The sequence below is a fragment of the Psammomys obesus genome, unplaced genomic scaffold (assembly GCF_907164565.1).
Source record: "Psammomys obesus unplaced genomic scaffold, mPsaObe1.curated_primary_1811, whole genome shotgun sequence".
NCBI classification, from domain to species: Eukaryota; Metazoa; Chordata; class Mammalia; order Rodentia; family Muridae; genus Psammomys; species Psammomys obesus.
In genome coordinates this window covers 2519170-2542019 of record NW_026591597.1, presented here as the reverse complement: position 1 = coordinate 2542019, position 22850 = coordinate 2519170, and the positions used below count along the sequence as shown (strand labels likewise).

General features: G+C 45.4%; 1 protein-coding gene across 1 annotated transcript in view; it reads left to right on the top strand.

Moving 5' to 3' along the window:
• Nucleotides 1-15175: 15175 nt before the first annotated feature.
• The window catches only part of Ccnjl (cyclin J like), a 48986-nt gene continuing 41311 nt past the window's right edge, over nt 15176-22850 (top strand). Inside the window, exons 1-2 of the mRNA XM_055610674.1 lie at nt 15176-15218; nt 15601-15705. Coding sequence (XP_055466649.1) covers nt 15643-15705 — 63 coding nt within the window. The 5' untranslated portion in view covers nt 15176-15218; nt 15601-15642. The remainder of the gene's footprint in view (nt 15219-15600; nt 15706-22850) is intronic.

The following is a 22850-nucleotide window of genomic DNA, read 5'->3' as shown; positions in this document are numbered from 1 at the left end:
ACACACACACACACACACACACACACACACACACACACACACACACATTGGGATTGCAGCTCATAGAACACAGGTATGGAGACTGTGGTAACTAAAGTGGCAATTCAATACTCTTTGTACTTTGACTTCCCCATCTGTAAAATAAAGCCAAGACTGGTGTCTATCTTTGGGGAATCCTGTGGGCACTGAATGGTTATCTCTTGTCCTGATGACGACACGCCATTCTCACGTTGTTTGCCAATCATTCTTCACAGAAACATATCCTAAATCTACCTAGCTCCATCTTTATTTGCACAGCACCAGGCTAAGCCACCAACAAGGGCCAGAAGTTCTGCAGTGGTCTCCTTGGCAGGCACCTGTTACCTACTCCCGACAGAAACTTCCATCATGCTGAGGCCACAGAGAGAGCCTGAAAGTACAGTGCAAGCCAGGTCACTTTTTTTTTTCCTTAAAACCACCTGCTGATTCCTTATGCGTGGCATTTAAAATAATACCCTGAGTCACTGTATGGGGACTGCAGCACAGGCCCTTCATCTCCACCTCCCTTCCTCACTCGCTGGAACAGCCGTCCTTTTTTTCTTTTTTCCTTTCTTTCTTTTCTTTGACCAAACACATCACACAGATTTGAGCCTTTGCAGGTCCTGTCTGGATAGTTTCCCTCCTAACTAACCACCTGTGGCTACAAGGAGCCCTAGTGTCACGTAGCCTGTGAGCACCCCTTTTGCTCGCTCCTGTTTTAATTCTCTATCTGGCTCTTACTATCCTCTTTTTTTTGTTTGTTTGTTTGCTTGTTTATGATTTGTTTCATTCTGGATTTCCCCCAAAGCAGATGCTAAGACAAAGATTTGGGTGTGGGAGGATTCTGTCAGAAAGCGGAGAACATGATAGGAACATGACAGAAGGCGCTGAATCTGTGGATGGTAGTTACTACTCCTGGAACTGGATCTCCCGAGGACCTCCAAGAAGCATATAGAGTATTACTGAGAAAGATGGCACGCTGAAAGCCATCACCCACCAACCCCCACACTCCCACACCCTCACACCCCCACACTCTAACTCCCTTGACTACTACCAGGGTCATGCTTGCCTAATGTCCCCTGCGTTTCTGCCCTGGAGCAGGTTCTGGTGGAATTGGGACATTTCCCACTCCTGTGGCTGAGCTTAGATGTGGACTAAGAGTGTGTGTGCCTTAAGCACAGTGCCATTTAGTGATCCAGTTCTCCTGTTTACTGCAAGTTTCACACGTAGAAACATGGTTGGTGGTGTTCACTTACATGTCCCAAGAGCTTCAGGCCACGCCTAGCACACAGTGGGTATCAATGAATGGAGTAACCCTTTCATCATTCTATAAAAAGGTATTGCTGTCTGTAGGTTTACATTTTTGAACACCTACTTTATCTAAGGTTCTTAAACACCTTTACCTCCCTTCCACCACCCCCCAGGCCTCCAACCTTAGGTAGGAAATTAGTAAAGGAAAGGGCTGTTTACCTCATTTATCTGCTTCCTGCTGATTAGGGTCGATGGCTCCTTAGGGGATTACCAAACTCAATCATCAGGATACCAGCAGTCTAGTCAAACGGCAGAGGATCAGCCACAACACAAGCCAGCAGCGGACCGATTCAGTAGAACCTGCAACACTCCTCCCAAATCGAAACACTCCGCAGAAGCAGCCCAAGAAGTTCTCTGGGTCTTCTCTCTCTGCAAAGACCAGCAAAGGGATGGGAACCGAAGCGGCAATGCAAAAGTGTAGAGATGCAGAAAGCGTTGTCTCACTGTCTGTGGGCGTCTATATATCCCTTCTCAGAGTCCGCACAAGGATGTTTTGCAGCTCCCAAAATCCACGCCCCTCGCACGAGGAAGGTTTCAGCTGATCAACATCATGAGATTTTTCAAGGAGCCTGTTTTCCGAGGGGGCTGTTTTCCCCAGGGGAAAAAAACATTCCCACATCCCACACTTAGGACCAAAACAAACAAACAAACAAACACACAAACATGTTCACATGATCCAATGGAGTTTCCAAAGAAATCAGAAACTTCTCCTTCAGCTGTCTTTCTTGACTTTAGAAGGGGCCATGCTTTCTTACAGCTGTGCAAATTACGTAGGTTACACAGACAGATGACGCTGACTTTCAGCTTCACAATTTTAACTATAGGACTCTACCCTCGCTCATAGTAGAGGGACAGCGTTACTGAGGGATAGCGTTAAATATTCCCAAGAGATATTAGGAAATTTAGTCATTTTAGTTATTAAGGTTTCTACTGAAAAGACAATGCTTGTGGGTGATGTTTAGAGACTGCCTTGCTCACATGTTGTAATGGCTTCCATGTCACACTAGCATATGCTTTAAAGTATTAGCAACAATCAAAAATGCCTGCAGGGAAGCATAAATACTTACAACTGACTAGGTCTGACATGGTGAAGGGGGTGGGGGGAGGGGAAGTCCTAAATTATGTCTGTCTATTTATTTATTTGTTAGTTAGTTAGTTAGTTAGTTAGTTAGTTAGTTAGTTAGTTAGTTAGTTAGTTAGTTAGTTATTCTTGCTTGCTTCCTTTTTGAGACAAGATTTTGAGTAGCTCAGGCTGGCCCTGAACTTGCTTTGTGGCTGAGGGTGAACCTAAACTCTGGCCTCAACCTCCAAGGTGGTAAGATGATCGCTTTCACCATCACACTCTTCTCCATGGTTCCACGTAAGGGCCCTCCAGTGTTCTCCACCGTTGTGCAGGGGTCAGTAAAGCTCTCCCGTAAGCTGCTGCATAGGAAGCAGGCTTCCCACACCATTCAGTTCCTCTCTCTCTCTCTCAGCTCTTTGCCATCAAAACAGGGAAGCAGCAAATGAGAATACGTAAAGAGATGGTGACGGATCTGGTCCAGCAAAACTATTTACAAACAAAGGGGCCAGGTCAAATGCAGCTGTGGAGTATAGTCTTCTCAATGTTAGTAACAGATGACAGAGCAGGCCTGGTGATGCAGAACCCAGATCCCAGCTAGTAGAGGTGCTGAGGCAGGAGGATCACCAGTTCAAGGTCTGCCTGGGCAACTTAGTATGACCCTGTCTCAACTTTTTTTTTTTTTTTTAATAAAAAGAGAGCTGGGACTCTTACTTGATATTAAATATCAACAGCTATAATGTCCGTGGCATGAGAAAAATAATACAGTTCAAAAGAGGGGAAAATGTCTCTGTGCTGGAAAGCATTTCTAAAGACTTTTCAAAAAAGATGGCACTAGCTGAGGTGTCTCCTATGACAGTGGGATGTGGGAACACTCCCAGCAAAGGTAGTGGTCTAAGCCACATTATTCCTTTTCATAAAGAGCAATGGTTGGGAAGGTGGGAACACTGGGAGGGAGACCCTGAGGAATGGGCTTAGAACTACTCCCTGGGAAGACTGGAGCTGGCAGGGATAGTTGAAGACTGTGGCATGGAGCAGTCAGAAGGAAGAAGGCAGTGAAGAGACCCCTGTCAATAAGCCCCAGCACCGTGGGGTTCCAGCTCCAAACTAGAATCACAAAATGCCAGAGCAGAGAGGAAGCTCAGAGGTCAAGCCAACTCCATCCCCGGTAACAGATGGGAGAGCTGCATCTAAGGAGATGTCAGATGCTAGTCCACACAGCAAGAGAGGGCAGAGGCAAGCCTGGCACCTGTGTTCCCACAGGCATGCACGCCAATGCGCTTTAGAGGAATACACTCTCACAAAAGAAAATCAGAGGTTCGGCTGTGTGTGTCTAGAGCTCAGAACAACCCAACAAAAAGCTTGAAGGCAGCAGGAATAATATATGCAATGAATTCAGAAAAATAAAAAGGCTTACTGGCTTTAATATATGTTTTTTTTTCCTTAGCAAGACTCTAGTATATCAAAGGACAGTTTCTAGGGGCTGGAGAGAGAGAGAGAGCTTGATGTTTAAAAGTACTTGTTACTCTTGCAGAGAACCAGGGTTCGATTTCCAGCAACCACTTGGTAGTTCACAACCATCCAAGTAACTCCAGTTGCAGGGAATTCAGGATTCCCTGCAGGCCTTTTCTGGCCTCTGAAGGCACCAAACAGGCATACTGTACACTTACATACACACAGGGAAAACACTCACACGTAGAATAAATAAACTTTAAAAAAAATTTAAGGAAAGTTTCTAAAAGAAGAAATAGAAATGACAAGTACTCGATACATTTTTAAATTTCTATTTGTGTTCATGTGTGTATAGATATGCTTGTGTCTATGTGTGTGAATGTGGATATGGGTTCCAGAGAACAGAAGAGGGCTTTGCATCTCCTGGAATTGGAGTTGCAGGCAATTATGAGCTGTCCAATATGGAGTATGGATGCTGGGAACCACACATTTCTGCAAGAGAAATATGTATTTTTAACCCTGAGCCATCCTTCCAGCTCCAGATATTCATATTTTTAAAACTCTAGTTTTTCTGGAGAGCAAAGAAGTATGAGCCAAAACAGTGTATTTAATTTCACAACCAATTTGAGGGCAAGTTTAAATGCACATATTTTATAGTAATATATGTTTTATATATTCATGTATATCTGTCACATATATAAAAATATTTCTTATATATTTGTATATCTATTTCAATGGCAAGTTAGCCTTGGTGAATGTCCTACTCTAACATAGTCATCAATGTGTTTGGGTATAATTTTCTTGTATGTCAATTCATGATCTGTCTCAGAAGCCCCAAAACTGTTGATAAAACTTTAAGTTAGGATTCTCCAATGATTTAGAATCAACACAGCATGGAATGAGTGAATGAGTGAGTGAAGGAATGAATGAATGATTGTATAGAGTTGGCTCTCGTGTTTATGGGTACTGATGGGTTCCAGCAGCTACAGTGAACAATCTAGAAACCCAAATAGATGGTAACGCTTCACAAACCCTATGGCTGATAAACAGGACGGCCCATGGCAGAGCTCTTCTCTGAGTGCTGGAGACTCAGGAAGAGCCACTGTTTTACTCAGGGTCAGAAAATAGGAGAATGTCATGTCTCAACCCAAAGGCACCCAGGCAGAAGAGATTCTCTCCTATCTAGTTTTTGTTGTTGTTGTTGTATTCAAATATTTAGTTGGAGAGAGGAGACTGAGTCCTTCAATCTATTGAGACCAAAGTTACTTTATGCCAGAAAGACTCTCTTAGTGTCTAAGAGAGTCATGTTTGGCTCATTATGTGGGCATCCCATTTGCATGATCAGGCTGACACACAAAGTCAACCATCACACCTTTGATTACTGCTATTTTAATTCTAGAAATGTATGCCCCAGAGTTCCTGGCCAGCCTGAGCTATGGAATGAGACTATCACAGAAAGAAAGGGGCAGAGAGGGGAGGAAGGCAGGAGGCAGCAAGATTTGAGATACTATTGATGAAACAAGAAACCGATAACTTTGAATTTTTTTAATTTTATATGTATGTGGTTTTTTGCCTGCAGAGTTGTCTGTGTACCTCATGCATGCAGTGCCCATAAAGGCCAGAAGAGGGCATCACATCCCTTGGAATTGGAGTTACACATGGTTGTGAAGGACAGGTGCTGGGTACCAAACCTGAGTCCTCTGGAAAAGTAGCCAGAACTCTTTAACTATTGAGCCACATTTCCATCCCTAAAGATATTACATTTATAGGATTTCTATTTCACTGTTTATAATATAGGGAGAAAAGCCATGATCTGCATAAGAGTTACTGAGAGATCTCAGTTAAATTCTGAAACATTTAACAATTTAAAAACTGATTAAATCCACTACAAGGCTGGGAGTGTAACTTAGTGGCATCATACTTGTCTAACATGGGTGAGGCTGTAGGCTCAGTCCCCACCACATTAAATACACAGGCAGACAGACAGGCAGACAGATAGATGATAGATAGATAGATAGATAGATAGATAGATAGATAGATAGATAGATAGATAGATATAGGTAGATGATAGATAAATAAACAATCAAATAGTTTTTATATTAAACCATTATGAAGCCACTAAACTGTTTTTGAGAAGCCAGAAAGATGGCTCATCGGGTAACAGTATCCTGAGATACTGTTCAATCCCTGAGACCACACGGAAAATGCAAAGAACCAACTCCCATAAATTGTTTCTTGACCTTCTCTCATGAATGCTCATGTATACTCACACATGCTTGCACATACACAACACTAAACACTAAATAAATAAAAATTTTTTAATTTTTGAAAGTTTTTAAGGCATCTTATAAAAGTTTTTATCACATACTCTGGGGCTTAACAGTAGCAAGAAATTAAACTATACATACATCTGACAACAACCTGATGATTCCATAATGATTTGGGCTATGATTTATCTGGTAACCCTCTCCATGACAGGTATCATGATCATTTGTGCTTCATTTAACCAGAAGTACCATCTGGGGCCCTCTCACCCAGATCCTTAGGTCTCCATTTTGTGCTGGCGGGAAGTGAGCGTGTGTCGTTCCAGCCCAGGGTCAGCGTGCAGTACACTCGTGATGGTGCGGGCTTGGTGGAGGATGCGGAAGGACAAGCCAACCATCGAAATGTACTGACAGGTGAGGTTAACCTCACTCACTTAGATAGAGCTACGGCGGCCCTAAAACTTGGAGCCACCCCGACTGCCTTCTTCCCCTCGTGCCCCACATCTAGTCCACAATCCTACTAGCCCATGCTTTCAACTATGCTCCCAGCCTGCGCCCTCCTGATAGCGGCCGTTTCTTCCAGCTGGTCGAATAATGTTCCTTTGGAGGTAGGGCCTCTTGTACCCGGGCTGCCACTCCTGGGTACCTGGGGCTCCCCATCTGCCTCCTGAGTGTTGAGATTGCAGCCACTACATCTAACTATAGTTTTAAGAAATAGATTTACTGGCCCCTTCCTCGGTTCTGGCCTCAGTGTCCTCTGCTGAGAAGGCTACGCCTCACATCTCCGGCTCCATTCTCTTCTGGCCCCTGCACACCTGGAAGCGTTGGCTTCCTGGAGGCCCAGGGGAAATAGCGCCCCGCGGCTGGAGGTCAGGGTCTCCCCAGCTTGAGGGAGGCTCGTCTGGTCACTTTTTACTGTCGAGTCTCTGCCTTCTTCCTGTCCATTGTCTGTCTGTCAGGAAAGGGAGGCCTGGAAGGCTCCCTTGGGGTCTTTGAAGTTAATGGCTCCTTTTATTTCCTCCTGCTGCAGTCGTGAAGTTCGCAACATCTTGTTCCACTAACTCCCAACAGAAGCCTTGGTGGGGCTCGCAGGCTCCTACTGTACACCTTGTCCAGGGCTCCGGGGCTCGGGCTGGGGCTGTGTGTGGCCCACACGGAGTTAAAAAGAAAAACTGTGTTTCAGGGTCAGGGGCTGTAAATATCACGCAGGTGCCGTAGGGATCTGACACAGAACTTGCTTCGGGTAATGAAAAGCAATGCCCTGCGACTTTATATGTACAACAAAATTGTATTCTTTACTTGCTACAGTCATTTTTAATGTATTTGTGAAGAAGTGGGAGAGAATGTATCATTTGTGGAGTGACTTGTTATTCTGATCAAAGACAAATAGCACTAAGGCTGAGGTGATGCCTCAAGGAAGAGGTTTGTTCCTTTTACTAATAGGATCAAGAAGGTTCATAGAGCAGAAGTGGCTTAACCAAGACCGCCTAAGTTTTGCAGTCTCCCTTGGGAACTGGGGGCAGCAATTTTGTACAAGGTGGCTCCTTTAGCTCTCTGCCCCTGTTGTTCTGCTATCCTCATGAGGTTAGTTTACTGACTCAGAAAACCTGTATCGACACCTCCTTTACTGTACGCACGCGCTGTGTGCTGGTGACTGGAACGTGAAAGAGACACATGCCTTTCTTGCCTTCAAGGATCCTGAGCACAGGAAACAGAGATGGATGGGGAGAACTGTAGGACAGGGGATGGACCACTGTGTAAAAACTAGGGACAGCTTGGACTATAGCATGGTGCCTGGCACACGCTAAGGCCCCACAAATGGCATACCTTTCTTATATTTATTGACACACACATTGAGAATTACCAGAGCAATTAAATAATGACTTCTAAACTAGCAAAAGGGAACATTTTGCTCAAATGATTTCCCCACAGGGGTAGAGGAAAAGTCCAGGTTAAAAGAAGTGCAGCATGGAATATCTTTAGAAGGAAATATCAATGGATTTCCTACAGGGATAAAATTCACAGGAGACAAGATGGGAACCTGAGCACATAATTTGTGGAAAGTGGTGCCAAGTGAATACACTGAAATACTGAATACTGAAAAATACAGTGCCTTTGCTCAAAAAGTAGGAAAAGGTGGTGTTGATGTTACAGAAATCTGGGCTTTCTCTTTCCTTTCATTCTGTCTCTCTCAACTTGATGGTTTTAGCAATCCTTTTTTAAAAATGTTATTATTTAGCTTATGTGTGTGAGTATTTTGTCTGCCTGTATGCCTGTAAACCATCTGCATGCCTTGGAAGCCAAAAGAGGGTGCTGAGTCCCCTGGGACTGGAGTTAAAGACAGTTGTGAGCCATCATATGGGCACTGGGAATCAATCTCAGGTCGTCTGGAAGACCAGCCAGTGCTCTTAACCAATGAGCCATCTCTCCAGCCCCGTCTTGATGGTTTTAAAATACATGTTTATAAAGAAAAATTTAACCTATCAGTGTGAGTTTCATCATTCATTCTTATATTATATAATTTCCCATTTTAAATGCAAATATAGGGCTAGAGATCTCAGTGAATAAAGACATTTGCTGCCAAGCCCTTATGACTGGAGTTCAGGCTCCAGGACCCACGTGGTAGAAGGAGAGAATAGATTCATGAATACCGCCCCATAAAATAAATAAACATAAAAAAATGTAATTTCAAACATAATTTTAACTTACACTCAGAATCACTGGGCTGTACAGCCTCCTGTTTTCTGGAGCTTCATGTGTGGATGTCTTCATTCTTACCGCAATGGTAGAAATGCTACACAAAACGAATGTGCTTTTGTTTGGCTTTCCAATACATGAAATTCCAGTCAATGCTCTCTGCCTCTAGCTTACTGATGAGTTAAGCAGAGCTGAAAGAGCAGGAAGTATGGGTGGCCCCATTATTTCCTTTCCTCATAAGAAAGCATACCAGGGGGGTTTCTTAAAGTACTATTTCCTCTAGGGACAAACTGTGTCCCCGAACAATGTGCTGAAGTGACTTTATCTTGGGAAGAAGGTCATTGTAGACGTCAGTGGTTAAAATGAGGCTGTCCTGGGGGCAGGGAAGGGGATTCCACGGTTAAACTGCAGAGATGGGGGGGGGGGGGGTCCTCAGAGAAAGCTCACAAGCAAGAAGAGCCATATCAGGGAGCTTTGAGTTTGGTTCAGAGGCCCTGCCTCAAGGAATAAGGAAGAGTGATCAAGGATGCTTCTTGACATAAGCCTCAGGCCTCCATATGTATGTGTACCCAGGTACACATGTACCCCCCACACACACACGTGTGTCCCCACATGCTCAAATATGCAAACATGCACACATGCAAATGGAAAGAGAAAAGAAGTCCATGCTGGAGTATAGGGACTTAGTGCAATATGATTTGAAAGTCCTGGTGAGGACAGGAAGGAGGACCCCAAGTACGGAGCATAGTGTGGTGTCCTGTGAATACACAGCAAGGCCACCAACCCAAAAGTGGAAAAGGCAAGGCGGGTTCTTTAGTGTGTTCAGGGGCAGCAGGACCCTGCTGACACTGACTTCAGACTTCTGGCCTCCAGGACAAGAGAACACTTATTGTGATGCTAAGCCGCCTAGTGAGGTTCTCTGTTACAGGGTCCTACAACGTACAATACCGTCTTTCTATGTCCAAGGGAAGTTTTTGCTTCAAATGGCACACATGGCATCTAGGGCTGCCATTGATCCCCGTCCAGTGCCTGCTTGTCGATTTTGCCCACCTGCCTTTAACTCCCCTGGAATCTCATGCATCGTGGATTTGGAGGCATTCTGTGCTCGCAAGGCACAGGGGACGTAATATCCCAGTGGGCTGCGGGACGAGAAACTACTTATTGCACATATCTCCTGGCTTCTCCTACTGTTCTGGAAGACGTCATTCCAGAACCCAGGATCAAAGACAAATTCTTAGGGTGTCAGCAGACTAGGGATGTAATGCAGTGGCAGAGCATGTGCCTAGCGTGATAGCGTGGGTCGGGTCCTGGATTCGATCCCGAGAATTGCCAAATAAAAGCTCAAGTATATTGTATAGATGATGATACGTTTAGATAATGCATGCATGTATGTATTTAGTCTTCGTGGTGTGTGTTGTGAAACAGCCCCTCTAGCACAGTGTGCCAAACGAGTACATAGATCACACACATATGTTTGAGACTGGGCCTGAAAGAGATACGTTTTTCTTCTGTATCTTGTTGGTTTTACTTTTTTTTTTTTTTTTTTTTTTTACTTAAAATGATGTGGACCAGCTTTGCAAATGTCCTAGACTCTGTGTTTTGAAGCAAAAAAAAAAAAAAAAGCTACTTTTTTATTATTCCTGTTTTATTGAGCTTAATTTGCAGAATTATTATCTAGGCCAGGATCTTAGAGGACTTGGCAAACACTCTTTTGATTCTTCAGAACACATGGCTAGAAACAGTTTGAAAGGGTTACTTGATTTTGGTCAAAGACCAAAGCGTAATAAGGCAAGTGTCTTTCTTCTGTCCCTATGAATGCAGTCAGCCTTCATGCTTGCTTTGGGTTCTAAGTAATGCAGTTTGAACTACAAAGAGCTGGAAGAAACACTACCCAGTGTGTGTGTGTCACCTTCCGGTAAGAGGCTATATTGAAGGAATTATGCTATAACACTACCAGCCCAGGATAGTCTTCACAGTGTGGCTATGGCTGAAAAATAAATAAATAAATGAATAAATAAATAAATAAATATTTAAAAAAAAGCTGCAATCTTGGTGCTGAGCCAAAGAAAATACCCATCATGATGGACCCACATGATGGGACGCTAGAGTACCATGAATCTCTGTGGACATTGTCATGAAAGAACAAGGGCAGAAGGATGTTCTTGGCATGCTCTGTTAGAAGAACAATGTCTATGTTGGCAAACACAGGTCACTCTGTGTAAGAGAGAGAGAAAGAGAGAGAGGTATACATCTGGAGAACAGAGGAAGGTAAGATAAGGTATTGTCATAGATCCCTTAATGGCCTCATGCTTGTTATCTAGCTCAAGCTGTTCTCAAGCCCACAGTAATCTTCCTGCCTCAGTCTGCTGAGTAATGAGATTACAGGAGTGTAACCCACCCCCATCCTCCCACCCATATCCCTGGTCACTTTTGAGGGGAAGGAAGCACATGCTGTAGCTGAGGCTGGCCTTGAACTCACTACGTAGCTGAACTTCTGATTCTCCTGCCTCTGCCTCCTAAATGCTGGGGTTACAGGTGTGCACCTCGACACCTGTGGTTCTGGGGGGCTGAACACAGGGTTTTGTACAAGCGAGGCAAGCACCCTAACTCAGCCTTGCTCCCCAACCCAGATCTTTATCAGCTGCTTTAAGTTTTTTTATTTTTATTTACGTGTCTATGTGTATATGTGCAATTGTGTGCAAGTGTCCAAGGAGGACAAAAGAGGACATCACATGGGTATTCAGTTGCCTGGAGCGGGAGTTGCAGGGAGTTGTGAGCTGCCTAACTTGGTTCTGAGAACTGAACTCCAGTCTTCTGCAAGAGCAGCAAGCACTCTTAACCACCAAGCCATCTCTCTAGCGTCCCATCCCCATAAGATGCTTTTTAAGGAAACAAGCTAATGGCTATCCTTTGCAACAGAATGAGCCTGGGACCAGGAAGAGCCTGTATCACATGAAAGGGGGCAGATGGGAGGAAGGAGAGAAAAGGTTTATTGCAGAGCTTACAGTCAATAATAACATGGTGCAAATACTAGACTCACGCTCTCTAAGATTGTCATGGGCAGGGATTTTTTTCCTCTCACTTTATACACGGGAAATTCGAGGGTAGCTAGAATGTTCTCAAAACTTTGATTCCTTGACTGTCAGATTTTGAGGCAGGGAGTGAAGGAGTGGTCATTGGTTTATAATAAGCGCTTAGTAAGAATTTAGTTTTTGAATGTTGAGAAACTTTTGGTCTGTTTGGGAAAAGTAACCCCAGCTACATTGTTTCCTAGTAGCCAGCACAGGAAGTCGCCTCTCCTAAGGACACCTGTGGCCAGCCACTAACCTCTAAAAGCATCTGTTTATTGGTGCAATGTGTTTTTATTCTTCCGAGATAGTGGGAAAATGAGGGAGTCCAGAGAATGCACAAAAGAGGGCTGGCTGGGTGTGTTTAGACTCCTCTTAAAACAGCCCCTAGAGAAGAGCCCAAAGTGTGTGTTTCTCCTTCCGTTATCAGATTCCTCGATAAACTCATATCTAATGTTTAGGAAAAGAAGTCAATAAACTAGGAAAGAATCAAGACCTCCCTTCTTTCTGTATAACCAGAATAGGGAGATTATTGAAAGAGAAATAATGTGGGGTTTTTTTAGAAAAAAAAAAAAGTGCAAAATACAAGTCTGTAAGCTGTTGATGAGGGAAGGCCTCCCCAGCACGTGTAGCATATGAGTATTGGAAATAGCATTCACTCTTTTGTTTTTCTAGTTATGAAAGAAGTATATGTTTCTTGTAGGAGATTTAGAAAGCACAGATATGCTGGCAGAGGGTAAATTAAAGGATTCCAGGACTGAAGACGAGGCTCGGAGGTAGAGTGCAATTGCCTAGGCTGTGCAAGTAGGTTTAAGAGCTGGCACCAATTCCTTCCACCCCCTCCTCCCCTTCCCTCCTCCTCCCTTTCCCTTCCCTTCCTTCCCACGTGGTCACCACTCTGATTGTAGTCAATACGTATATGTTATATTTCCAGTTTCTTGTGTGTGTGAATAAAACCATCTTCTTTACTTACTATATTGTGAATGTTACCCTACTCCCAATTCAGTACATGTTCACTCTTTTCAAAAATACCTTCATGAGAAGATCATTCTTAGCCAGTTCCTTGTTCTAAGAGTTCACGGTAGTGTTTGTTTGATTGTGTGTGAGTGGGTCTGTATGTCTGTTTGTGTGTGTGTGTGAGCCTGCTTGGTTTTTTGATATGAGGTTCAGGTATGTAGCTAGATTTGGCTGGCCTAGAATTCACTATGTATGCCAACCTAGCCTCAAGCTCTCCAAAGTGGAATAATTGGATCAAATGATGCTTTTGAACTTTTTAATTTAAGCTGATTTCCAGAAAGATGGCATTTGCATTCCCAAGAACATTGTACATTTTATCCGCCTTAGGAATCATGCGCTGAAAATAAACCCTCGAAGGTGGGGAAGGGTAATGGCTGAGAACAAAGTATAATGACACATAGGTGAGAAATGCCACAATGGAACTCATTTGTTTGTATGCTAACCTAAAAAATTAACAAACACTAGGCACACCCTTAATAAAGATATGCTCCAGTTTTCAAGAATTGTGTTTGTTCGTGAATATGGGCATGCAATTGTTCTCGAGAAATTTTTTCTTTGATAGCATGCCTATTCGTGCTCCCCATCCATTTCTGCCCATCCATTTCTGTGTGAAAGTATTAGGGCTTCACACATTGAGCTAAAGAGTTGCGTACATGCTTGCACATATATATCACATTTGTTTAAACCCGGGTATTTTATATTTTTATGAGAGCTTATAAATGCTAAAACTGCTTTTCAGTGCAAGTTTATCAAAGCTTAAAAAAGAAAGAAAAAAGAAAGAGAAGAAAGGAAGAAAGGAAGAAAGGAAGAAAGGAAGAAAGAAAGAAAGAAAGAAAGAAAGAAAGAAAGAAAGAAAGAAAGAAAGAAAGAAAGAAAGCAGAAGAAATCTCACATAGCTTAGACAGGGCTCAAACTTCCGTGTAACCTAGGCTGGCCTTGAAATCCTGATCCTTAAGCTGCAGCCTTCTGAGTGCTAATGTCGCAGGCATGCACCACTATGGTAGGCTTTCAAAATGGAATATTTTTTACTGATAAAATTTTATCTGTGGCTGGGCAATGGTGGCACATGCCTCTAGTCCCAGCACTAGGAGGCAGAGGCAGGGAGATCTCTAAGTTCGAGGCAAGGCTGGTCTACAGAGTTCCAGGACAACCAGGACTACACAGAAAAACCCTGAAAAAACAAAACAACAAACACACACACACACTATATATATTGTATGTGTATATATATACAAGTTTATATATGAATATATACATATATACACATATGTACAAGGTCTTTTTCGTGGTACTTATTTTATTGACTGGTGACTAACGGGGGCCTTGTGGTCATTCTCTTTCGTGTACTTTATCACTTAATCACAATGTGTCCTCAGCAGATTATTGCACTTTGTATCCCCCGTTACCTGAAGCCAAGTTCCAAGGGGTAAAGGAACTGAGCAAAAACACCCAGGTAGTTGGTGGGTTTGATTCCAAGTCAGTGAAACCATCCAAGGGCTTACAAAAATCATCACAGCGGGATGTGGTGCCATTATACTGCGGACTCCAGAAAATGGCTTTCTGAAAACAAGTGGATTAAAAGGGCTTTCTATCCCGCAACCAGCCACAAGGACTGTTTCCCTGCGACGCTCGGCATGGATGCATCCTTAAGGGCACAATAAAACACTCACTGAGGCCCCTTTCTAAAGAGGAGCTCGTGCGTATCCAAGGGTGGCTTTTCTGGGGCTCCAGTGGGAATTGTTTGGAAATCTGCCTCCCCTCCGCAGGACGGGCTGAAAAAGAAAGAAAGACAGGTGGAAGCGTCTGCAGGTTGGCAGGAGGAGCGCAGGCGGAAGTCACAACTTTCTGGGGCGCCCCGGTCGGTGGGTCCACGCGCGGGGCGCGCAGGTGGCGCCGCGTCCCCGGGCCCCAGGATCAAACTGGCGGGGTGACTGGGGACCCCCGCGAGTCCCAAGGAAGGTAAAGCCTAGCTTTTCCCCTGGGCGAGAAAGGAGGGTTTACAGGAAAACACAGCCCAGAGCCGGGGAAAGAAAGACTGCCATTCCCAGCCCCCCCCCCCCGGCCCTCGGGGCGCGGGGCGCCGGCGGCGCATGCGCGAGGCCCGGCCCCCAATTCCCCGAGCGAGGGAGGGAGGCCCCCGGCGGCCCGAACTGCTAGCCGCGGCGGGACCGAGCGCACGCAGGGGCGCGCCGGTGGCCGGGCCGGACGGGCTGCGGAGGCGGTGGTCGCGAGCACGCGAGACCGGGGGCCAGACGGCCACCGGTGGGCACAACGTGCCTTGTGCGGAAAGGGACCCTCCACCCGCGACCCTCCACGCGGGGACAGCGATGCGTGAGTCTCGCCCCGGCTCGAGGGCAGGATGTGCGAGCAGGACAAAGGCTGGGAGGCGGGGGAGGAGTTGGGGACTCAGAGCCGGTGACCCAGCCAACCCTGGGCGAGCTACCGCGGTCGTCAACTTTGCAACTTTTGCAGAAGGGGACCTTGGAAATTCTGCAAGTTGTTGCACTCAGTTCCAGATTGCCCCAGGTTGGGAGGGCGGAGAGAGGGGAGGGGGACACCGCTGGCTCTTCAGGACAGCGGGCGACTGCCAGCTTCAGCGGGGCAGGAGGGGGCGCCCGTCCGGGACAGGGACAGGGACTGGCGAGGATCCGGGCCACCGAGGGCGAGGTAGGGGAAGTGTCTCCGATCGCTGAAGCTCCCGCTGTCCTCGCAGGGTGCGCCCCGAGATCTCGGTAGCCTCGGATCTGCGGCTGTGATGGATGAGCCGTGGTGGGAAGGGCGCGTCGCCTCGGACGTCCACTGCACCCTGCGCGAGAAGGTCAGTCCTTCCCCGCCCTTGTCACTCGCAAGGACTGGGTATTTAGAGTCACTGTCGCTCTCCTGTAGGTGTCTTCAGGACACCCCGCGTGGGAACTCAGAACTCTTTTTCCCTTTCTATTTGTGCTCCTGCCCTTTTACCTTCACAAGGAGTGTGGTCTTCCTCCAGGAGATTAAAAAAAAAAAAAAAAAAAAAAAAAAAAAACTTGAATTCGTTTTTTTTTCAGGAGTGCAGAGTTCCAAACAACTAATTGAAGAATAGTTCGTATCCCCTTGGGTTGCCTTCCAAGATTACTTTAAGTGATACAAGAATTGACTTTAAAAAATACTGAATATCCATTTCGGCGTGTAATTCGAAGACACACAACACAGCAGGTTCTGCATACTGTATACGATGCTGATTCCCCCCCCCCTTATTGTAATAATGATGTAGCAATTGCTTTTAAAATAAAATTATTGGGCAGTGGTAGAGCAGATGTCTAAATAAATTTATGTAAACGTAGTAAAGTTACAGTTCGGTGTAAAGAAATATTAGGTAGATGGTGGGATTACATCGTTCAGGCAGGACCTGGACCATTGAAATGTAAAAACCAGGCCTGAAGGTAATCCCAGCGCTGTGGAGACAGTAGGAGGATTTCCACAAGTTCAAGGCCAGCTGAATCATTATGGTGCATTCCAGGAAGGATAGGGCTACATAGTGACACCTTGTCTCAAAACAAAAGAAAGAAAGGAAACACTAATCTAACTGAAAGAGGTTGCAAACTAGAAAGCTAAGGGAGAAAACACAAATTCCCCAGACAGTTGGCCTCCTGTGGTAGAAGGTAGGGATGGCTGAAACCTGATCCCCTCTCAACTTCACCTCCCCAGGCTTCTGGTGGCCACTGGGAAACTGGGAACACCCAGGGATTGGAGGATCCTCTGTTTCTTCTTTCCTGTCCCAGGGCTGAGAAAGGTTGTTGGAGAGTTGACGTCAAGCCTGGAAGTGGAGCTACAGTAACAAAGTACTGGGAGCTGGAGGGCATCCTCCAGAAAAAAAAAAAAAAAAAAAAAAATGTATTCTCTGATTCAGAAGGGTCCAGAAGATGATCTTCCCGTTTGTTCTTGAGCCTATTTCTTATGGAGCCCAGGCTAGCTGTATACTCACTGTATAGTCCAAACAGTCCTCGAATTCATGGCCCAGTTGCCTCAGCTTTCTGAGGCACTCTTAGCTTCCTAACTATCTGCCTCTGTGTCACCTCATATGGTCTGTCTGAGGATCTGTGTCCGTTTTCCCATAGGAGTCCACCATAAGTCAATAGGACACAACTGAACTTTAACTGGGACATCTGAAAGGATGTGACTTTCAAGTAAGATCACATTCTCAGATTCCAGGTGGATGTAAACTTAAGTTTTCAACTGGTTTGTCAGGCCAACGTAGGATAGAAGTTGACTTACTGGGGTATGTGGGTCCCTGCAGAATGGAGCCCCCACCACCACCATCAACACATATGTAATCAGACACTGTGGCAGTCCTATTTAAAGAGCCCCCAGATTCTCAGGGAAAGAGGGTTGCCTCATTGGGGAGTGACTGTTCTCCAGTCACACTAATGCTTTATTCTTATTTTTTTCTCTTTTCCTTTATGTGCTGACCTGTCTCTCCCTGGCATAGCTTTCCAATGTTACTTTGCTCTTTCCAGAACAGAATGTTCCAGTCTGGGGATCTGGAGACAAAATCGGGTTCTAGTGGCTCTTTTCAAGAGCAGGACATAGTACTTAGCACCTTTAACTAAGCACTCAGAGACTGGAGAGTCAGAAGTTCAAGGCCAGAAATCAGGGCCAGAGGAGGTAGGGTTGTTCATGGAACAGTAGTTCTTAGTCCTTTTCTAGAAGTACTGGCTGAATGAAGGCAGTGAGGGCCACTGGGGAGCTTGCCTTCCTGATTTAAGGGAACTCAAGCAGTTGCTGTTTCTGCACCCCGGGCATGATGGGAAGAGAAAGCTCTGTGGAAACAATGTAACTTGCCTAAGACACTCCAGGTTGGAAGCTGCCCTTAGGGTCAAAACTCATGTCTTTTTAGTTACAATGTACCACATCCTCCAAATACTGCTGACTGTATTCTTATTGTGTATCTTCTTCCTCGTCAAAGTTGTTTAAGATTGTTTGGCTTGATGGAGTTTTGAGTGAAAATTGCCTGATTAAGGGACTGGTACCCTTGGTGATCTGTCTTTGAGGAACAAGGTCTGGTCTTTTGCCTTTCCAAGGCAGGATGTATTTTTTTTTTTTAAATTAACATCAACTCTAATAATATGTTCCTAATACTGTAGAGCAACTTTACAAGTGCCTGGCACATGCTAGATGCCCACCCTTTGTTGAATGTTGCCAGCTGGGCACAAAGCATGTTTGCATACAGGCTGTACCATTGTTTTTGCGTAATCACTAGCACCCATCCTTTCCTGGTGGGCATAGCTGTCATCTCGGGGACAGTGGGAGCCCCACTTTGTCGGATGGGAGAGTCTGGTGTAGCACCATACAGCAATTAGAAAAATGTAACACCATATAAACAAGTCTAAGTTATGTATGCAAATCAGTAATGGCGCATCTCCTGAGCTGACTAATTTACCTCCTCTCAGCCTGTGGTTCATCCTTCCCCTATAACCAGAATTCCACTGTGTCACTTTCTTGCTTCAAGACCTATTGCACTTCACATAAAATTCCCAGGGAACTGGAGAGATGGTTCCATGATTAAGAGCACTGGCGCCTCTTGCAGGAGACTCAGGTTCAATTCCCAGCACCCACTGCTGCTCACAGCAATCTGTAACTCCAGTCCGAGGGTATCCGATTCCCTGTCTTCTGGTTTTGTGGGCACTGTGTGCACACGGTGCACAGACACAGATGTAGCTAGAACACCCATATGCATGTTCAAATAAAACTCCCAGTCCCCACTATTACCTGGAATTCTTGACATAGCTTCCCTGGCCCTACTCCCTTATCTTGTGGCTCCCTGGGAGCCACACAGACTTCCTTTCTGTCCCTTGAGCATGTCAAGCTTCTGCATGCCCCAGGGCCTTTGTACTGGCTGTTTCTTTGCAGTCTGTGTTTCTCAGTCTGTGTCCTAGTAGACTCCTACTGATTTAGTATTCACCCCCGACCCTGTCCCTGTTAGATCACCCGGTTTTATTCTCTTTATAGCATTTCCTACCATCCGAAATCATCTACCGTTAGTGTGCTATCTCTCTCCTGATTCTAAAAAGATGTGTTTCACAAGAGTCTGCCTAAGTCTGTCTCAGGCAGTTCTGGGGCCTCCATGTCTAGAATGGAGCCTTCCTTGTATGCTCAAATGATGAAAAGGAATCAATCAATATTATCTCCTATGAAATGGGGAGAAATATTTTATAGGACTGTAAGGATCAAGGGAGGCAATCTAAGAATATGAGCTATGCGGAAGGTATGTGGCTGGGGTCCTGCCTTAGGATTGTGGGATAGCAGTGGACCCTTTCATGTAATGTGTGCTCAGCTAAGGCTTGGGTTTGCTCCTCACCTGTGCACTGAACATGGCAAAGGAGTGTATCTTGACCACCTGGGAGGCATGGAGGAGAGTGGTACTGATATTTTTTTATGATCCACACCCTCTTGAGCACGAGAATTAATCCCAGAGCTGTTTTTTTTTTTTTTGTGCCCCTCAGAAAATGCATCCTCCTAAGCGTAAAGTTAATACAGTCCTCAATCTTCTACCTAATTGGTTTCCACATGTTTGGGATGCGCGTAGAAGCAGGGCACAGACAGCATTTACCTTGAGGCTCACCTTTCTCATCCTGCAAGCTTTTGTCCGTCCTCCCCACTGTGTGTCTCAGCCCCACTAATCTTGCACTTACTTCTTCTGTGATCTTTTTCACCCACGCAGTAACTACTCCCTCAAAGGAGGCTGTGAGCAGCTTGTGGGCATGAGGTTTGCACTATGCCTCCACATTCCCTGTGCAGCGTCTGGTGTAGAGAGAACTCAGGGACTGCTTCCTTACCTGATACAAGCACATCAAGCTGAGGAGCTAGAGAAAGGAGTCCGGGGACTTCACCCAGATGTGTTGAATAGCTGTAGAGAAGCGCTTTTCTGGAACCCTATACCTGGTCTTTGGCATTAGACTGAGGAGTGGTGCTCCTGCTTAGGCTGGAGCAGGCCATAGTGCTGGCTGCATGGTCAGACACAGGACCAAGGAGAAATACCTCCTTAGTTCCCTAAATATCTGGATACTGTCCTCTCAGATAATGCTGGGTGGCATCATAAGAAAATAATTAGCCACAGAAGCAGATGTCCTGGCCTGGGCCAAGGTATACTATAAGTAGCGTGGAGAAACGACTACCTATTGAGAAATAGGAATAATATTTCCCAAACAGCCAGGGGGAATCCATTTTCCTTCCTGAATTTTACCTCCAACTGAACAATCAGCAAATACAGACAAATCTTGCTCTCATCTCCTGCGGATTTATGGTCAGTTTCTAGCCCTTAGTCTCTAACTAGAAGAAGGGGGTGAATGCAAGCAAGGAAGATGTTAGAGGATCCTTCCTCATGCCTGTGAGTTAATGCTGGGTTGCATGAAGACCTGTTTCAGGGTAGATTCATCCCTCCCAATGCCACAAGGCGATCCCCTACACTGACATGACACAGTAAATCTAGCTTTCTGGGCTCATAAGACCCTAAAGCCTAAAAGCTTTTCCACCAGCTCCTCCCTGTCTCCTGGGATGGAAGTCATGGGGTGCCTTAGGATCTGCTCATCCTGCCCTAGATTGAGATCTTGCTCAGCAGACACGTTTCTCCTACTTCCTGAAACTACTTCATTGCACTCTGAGAAGACCTTGCCTTTGTGAAACTATGCTTTCATTTTTCTTTGCATTGCCAGGGATCAGACCCAGGGCCAGTGATTGCTAGGTAAATACTCTCCCACCAAGCTATATCCCCATGTTGTTTTAACTAGTGGATCAGTAAAGGACACAGACATATTTAGTAGTTTGCGATTGCATTTAATACTGCTATCTTCCAAAACAGCGACAACAAAGGTTTCGTTCAGTGATGATATTGTTTTGGCTGCTGTACTTACTATACACTTTACACCTTGCTAGAATCTCTTCATATATTATCTTGTTTACACCCCCCCCCCCATCTTGGTTCCATTGCTGGGATTCATCCCATTTTGCCATAGGGACCTGTAAGGCACAGTGTAAATACATGTCTTAAAGTCACTTTTGAAAAAAAAAATATTTTAGCAAAGAGTGAAAACATCAGCTGAGCCGGAAAGGGACTTAAACTCTGTTGTTCAAGATGCTGTAGTCTGTTTTGTTGTGCTGTGGTCTCAAGGAACCATGCTTTTTCTAAGCCATGCCCAGAAGACAGCAGCTGCAGGTGCTGGCCTCACTCTGGGCATTCAGAGGGGCTGCTGTCAAGTACAACCTCTTTGATCTTGGCCATGCTTGGTGTCTCACCCGTGTAAGATAATCCTTGCCTTGAAACGTGGCCTCTGCCACCGCATGCCCGTGGGTAGGCAGAGTAAGCTGTTGTCACTTGTCAGCTCCTTCTCTTAAATTCCATTAATTTCCTTACACTAGGCCGAGTCTTTCTCCTAAATGAAAAACGTGACCCAAGTCCATGTTCAAAACTCTGACTAGGAGCCAAGCCTAATGGTGCAGGTCTTCAAACACACTCCTCAGGAAGCTGAGGCAGGGGGACTGAAAGTTCAAGGCCTGCCTAGGCTACAGAGCAAGTCTGACACCCTGTCTCAAAAGTTAACTTTAAAAAGAACAGAGGAAAGCCAGTACGGTGGTTCATTTCTGTAATCCCAACACTCAGAAGGCTAGGTCAGGAAGACTGCCTTGAGTTTAGGGACAGCCTGCATTACGTAAAGCTCCAGGCCATCCCGGGCTACAGAGTAATACCTTGTCTCAAAAACACAAAGTAAACAAATAACAAATAATGACGTAAAGGTAGAGAATACAGCTCAGTGGAAGAGGGCTTGCCCAGTGTTCCTGAGACCCTAAACTGAATTCCCTAAAAGAACAAAATAAGCTGGCCAATAAGCAAAGCAGCTCAGCTTGGTTATTGTCCATTTGGGTTTTCCACTCTGTTTCCTCTTTGGGTTCTGAAATCCTGTGTACACAAAGGGCCATTTTCCATACATCAGAGACACACCCACTCCTTCCAATAAAAAGACATCCTGGAAAAAAAAAAAAAAAGAGTTGAGTCTGCCCAGTGATAGCCTCAACAAGTGCTAGCCTGCTTATATCAGTGGGGCTATCTCACGGCTGTGGTTTTCGGCGTCCCTCTAAGCAGCTGTCCTCGGTGGCTCCTTCCTGGAAGTGAATATAACTTAAGATTATATAGGACAGAGACGGTGGTCCTGCTGTCTGAACTGAAGAGCTGAAGTTTAAGCTGGCTTGAGCTGCTCAAGAGGAAGATGCAGCCAGGATGGAAGACTGACTGCTCAAGAAGGATGAAAACCTGTTGAGGGCCCAAATGGCATTCCTTCAGCTGTCTAGCTATGTAGCCCCTGTCCACATTGCATCCTGTCTGTATATTCGGAGTGGGAATGGCACTGACGACCTCATATATACTAGGCAAGTGCTCTTCCACTTAGTCCTGCTTTCCTTTCTTTTTTTTTTTTTTTTTTTCCCTTCTGAGACAGTCTCTCTGCCTTGGCTGTCCTGGACTCACTTTGTAGACCAGGCTGGCCTCAAATTCACAGCGACCCTCCTGCCTCTGCCTCCCCAAGTGCTGGGATCACAGGCATGTGCTGCCGCCACCCAGCTTTTTTTTTTTTTAAGTTCTGTTTTGAGGCAAGGTCTTACTAAGCTTCCCAGGCTAGCCTGACTTTTAATTCTCCTGCCCCAGCCTCCCAAATAGCTGGAGTGACAGGCCTGTACCCTGAGGCCCGACTCCTTGTAAGTGTCTCGTGAGAGGACAGTACAAAATGTGAACAGGGACTCTTTTCTTGTCCCTGGGAGAAGACGAGGACATGTCCTTTATGTGACCCTCCAGCCCTGAAGCATGGGATGTAACAATTGGGCTGGCACCCTGGTTGCTGACAAAGCCTGTCCTTGATAGAGAAGTGAAGGTACACCTCCTAAGGCTAGCCCTGGCCCTGAGCCTGTGCCCCTGACTGGGTCTTTGTCTCCTTCAGTCAT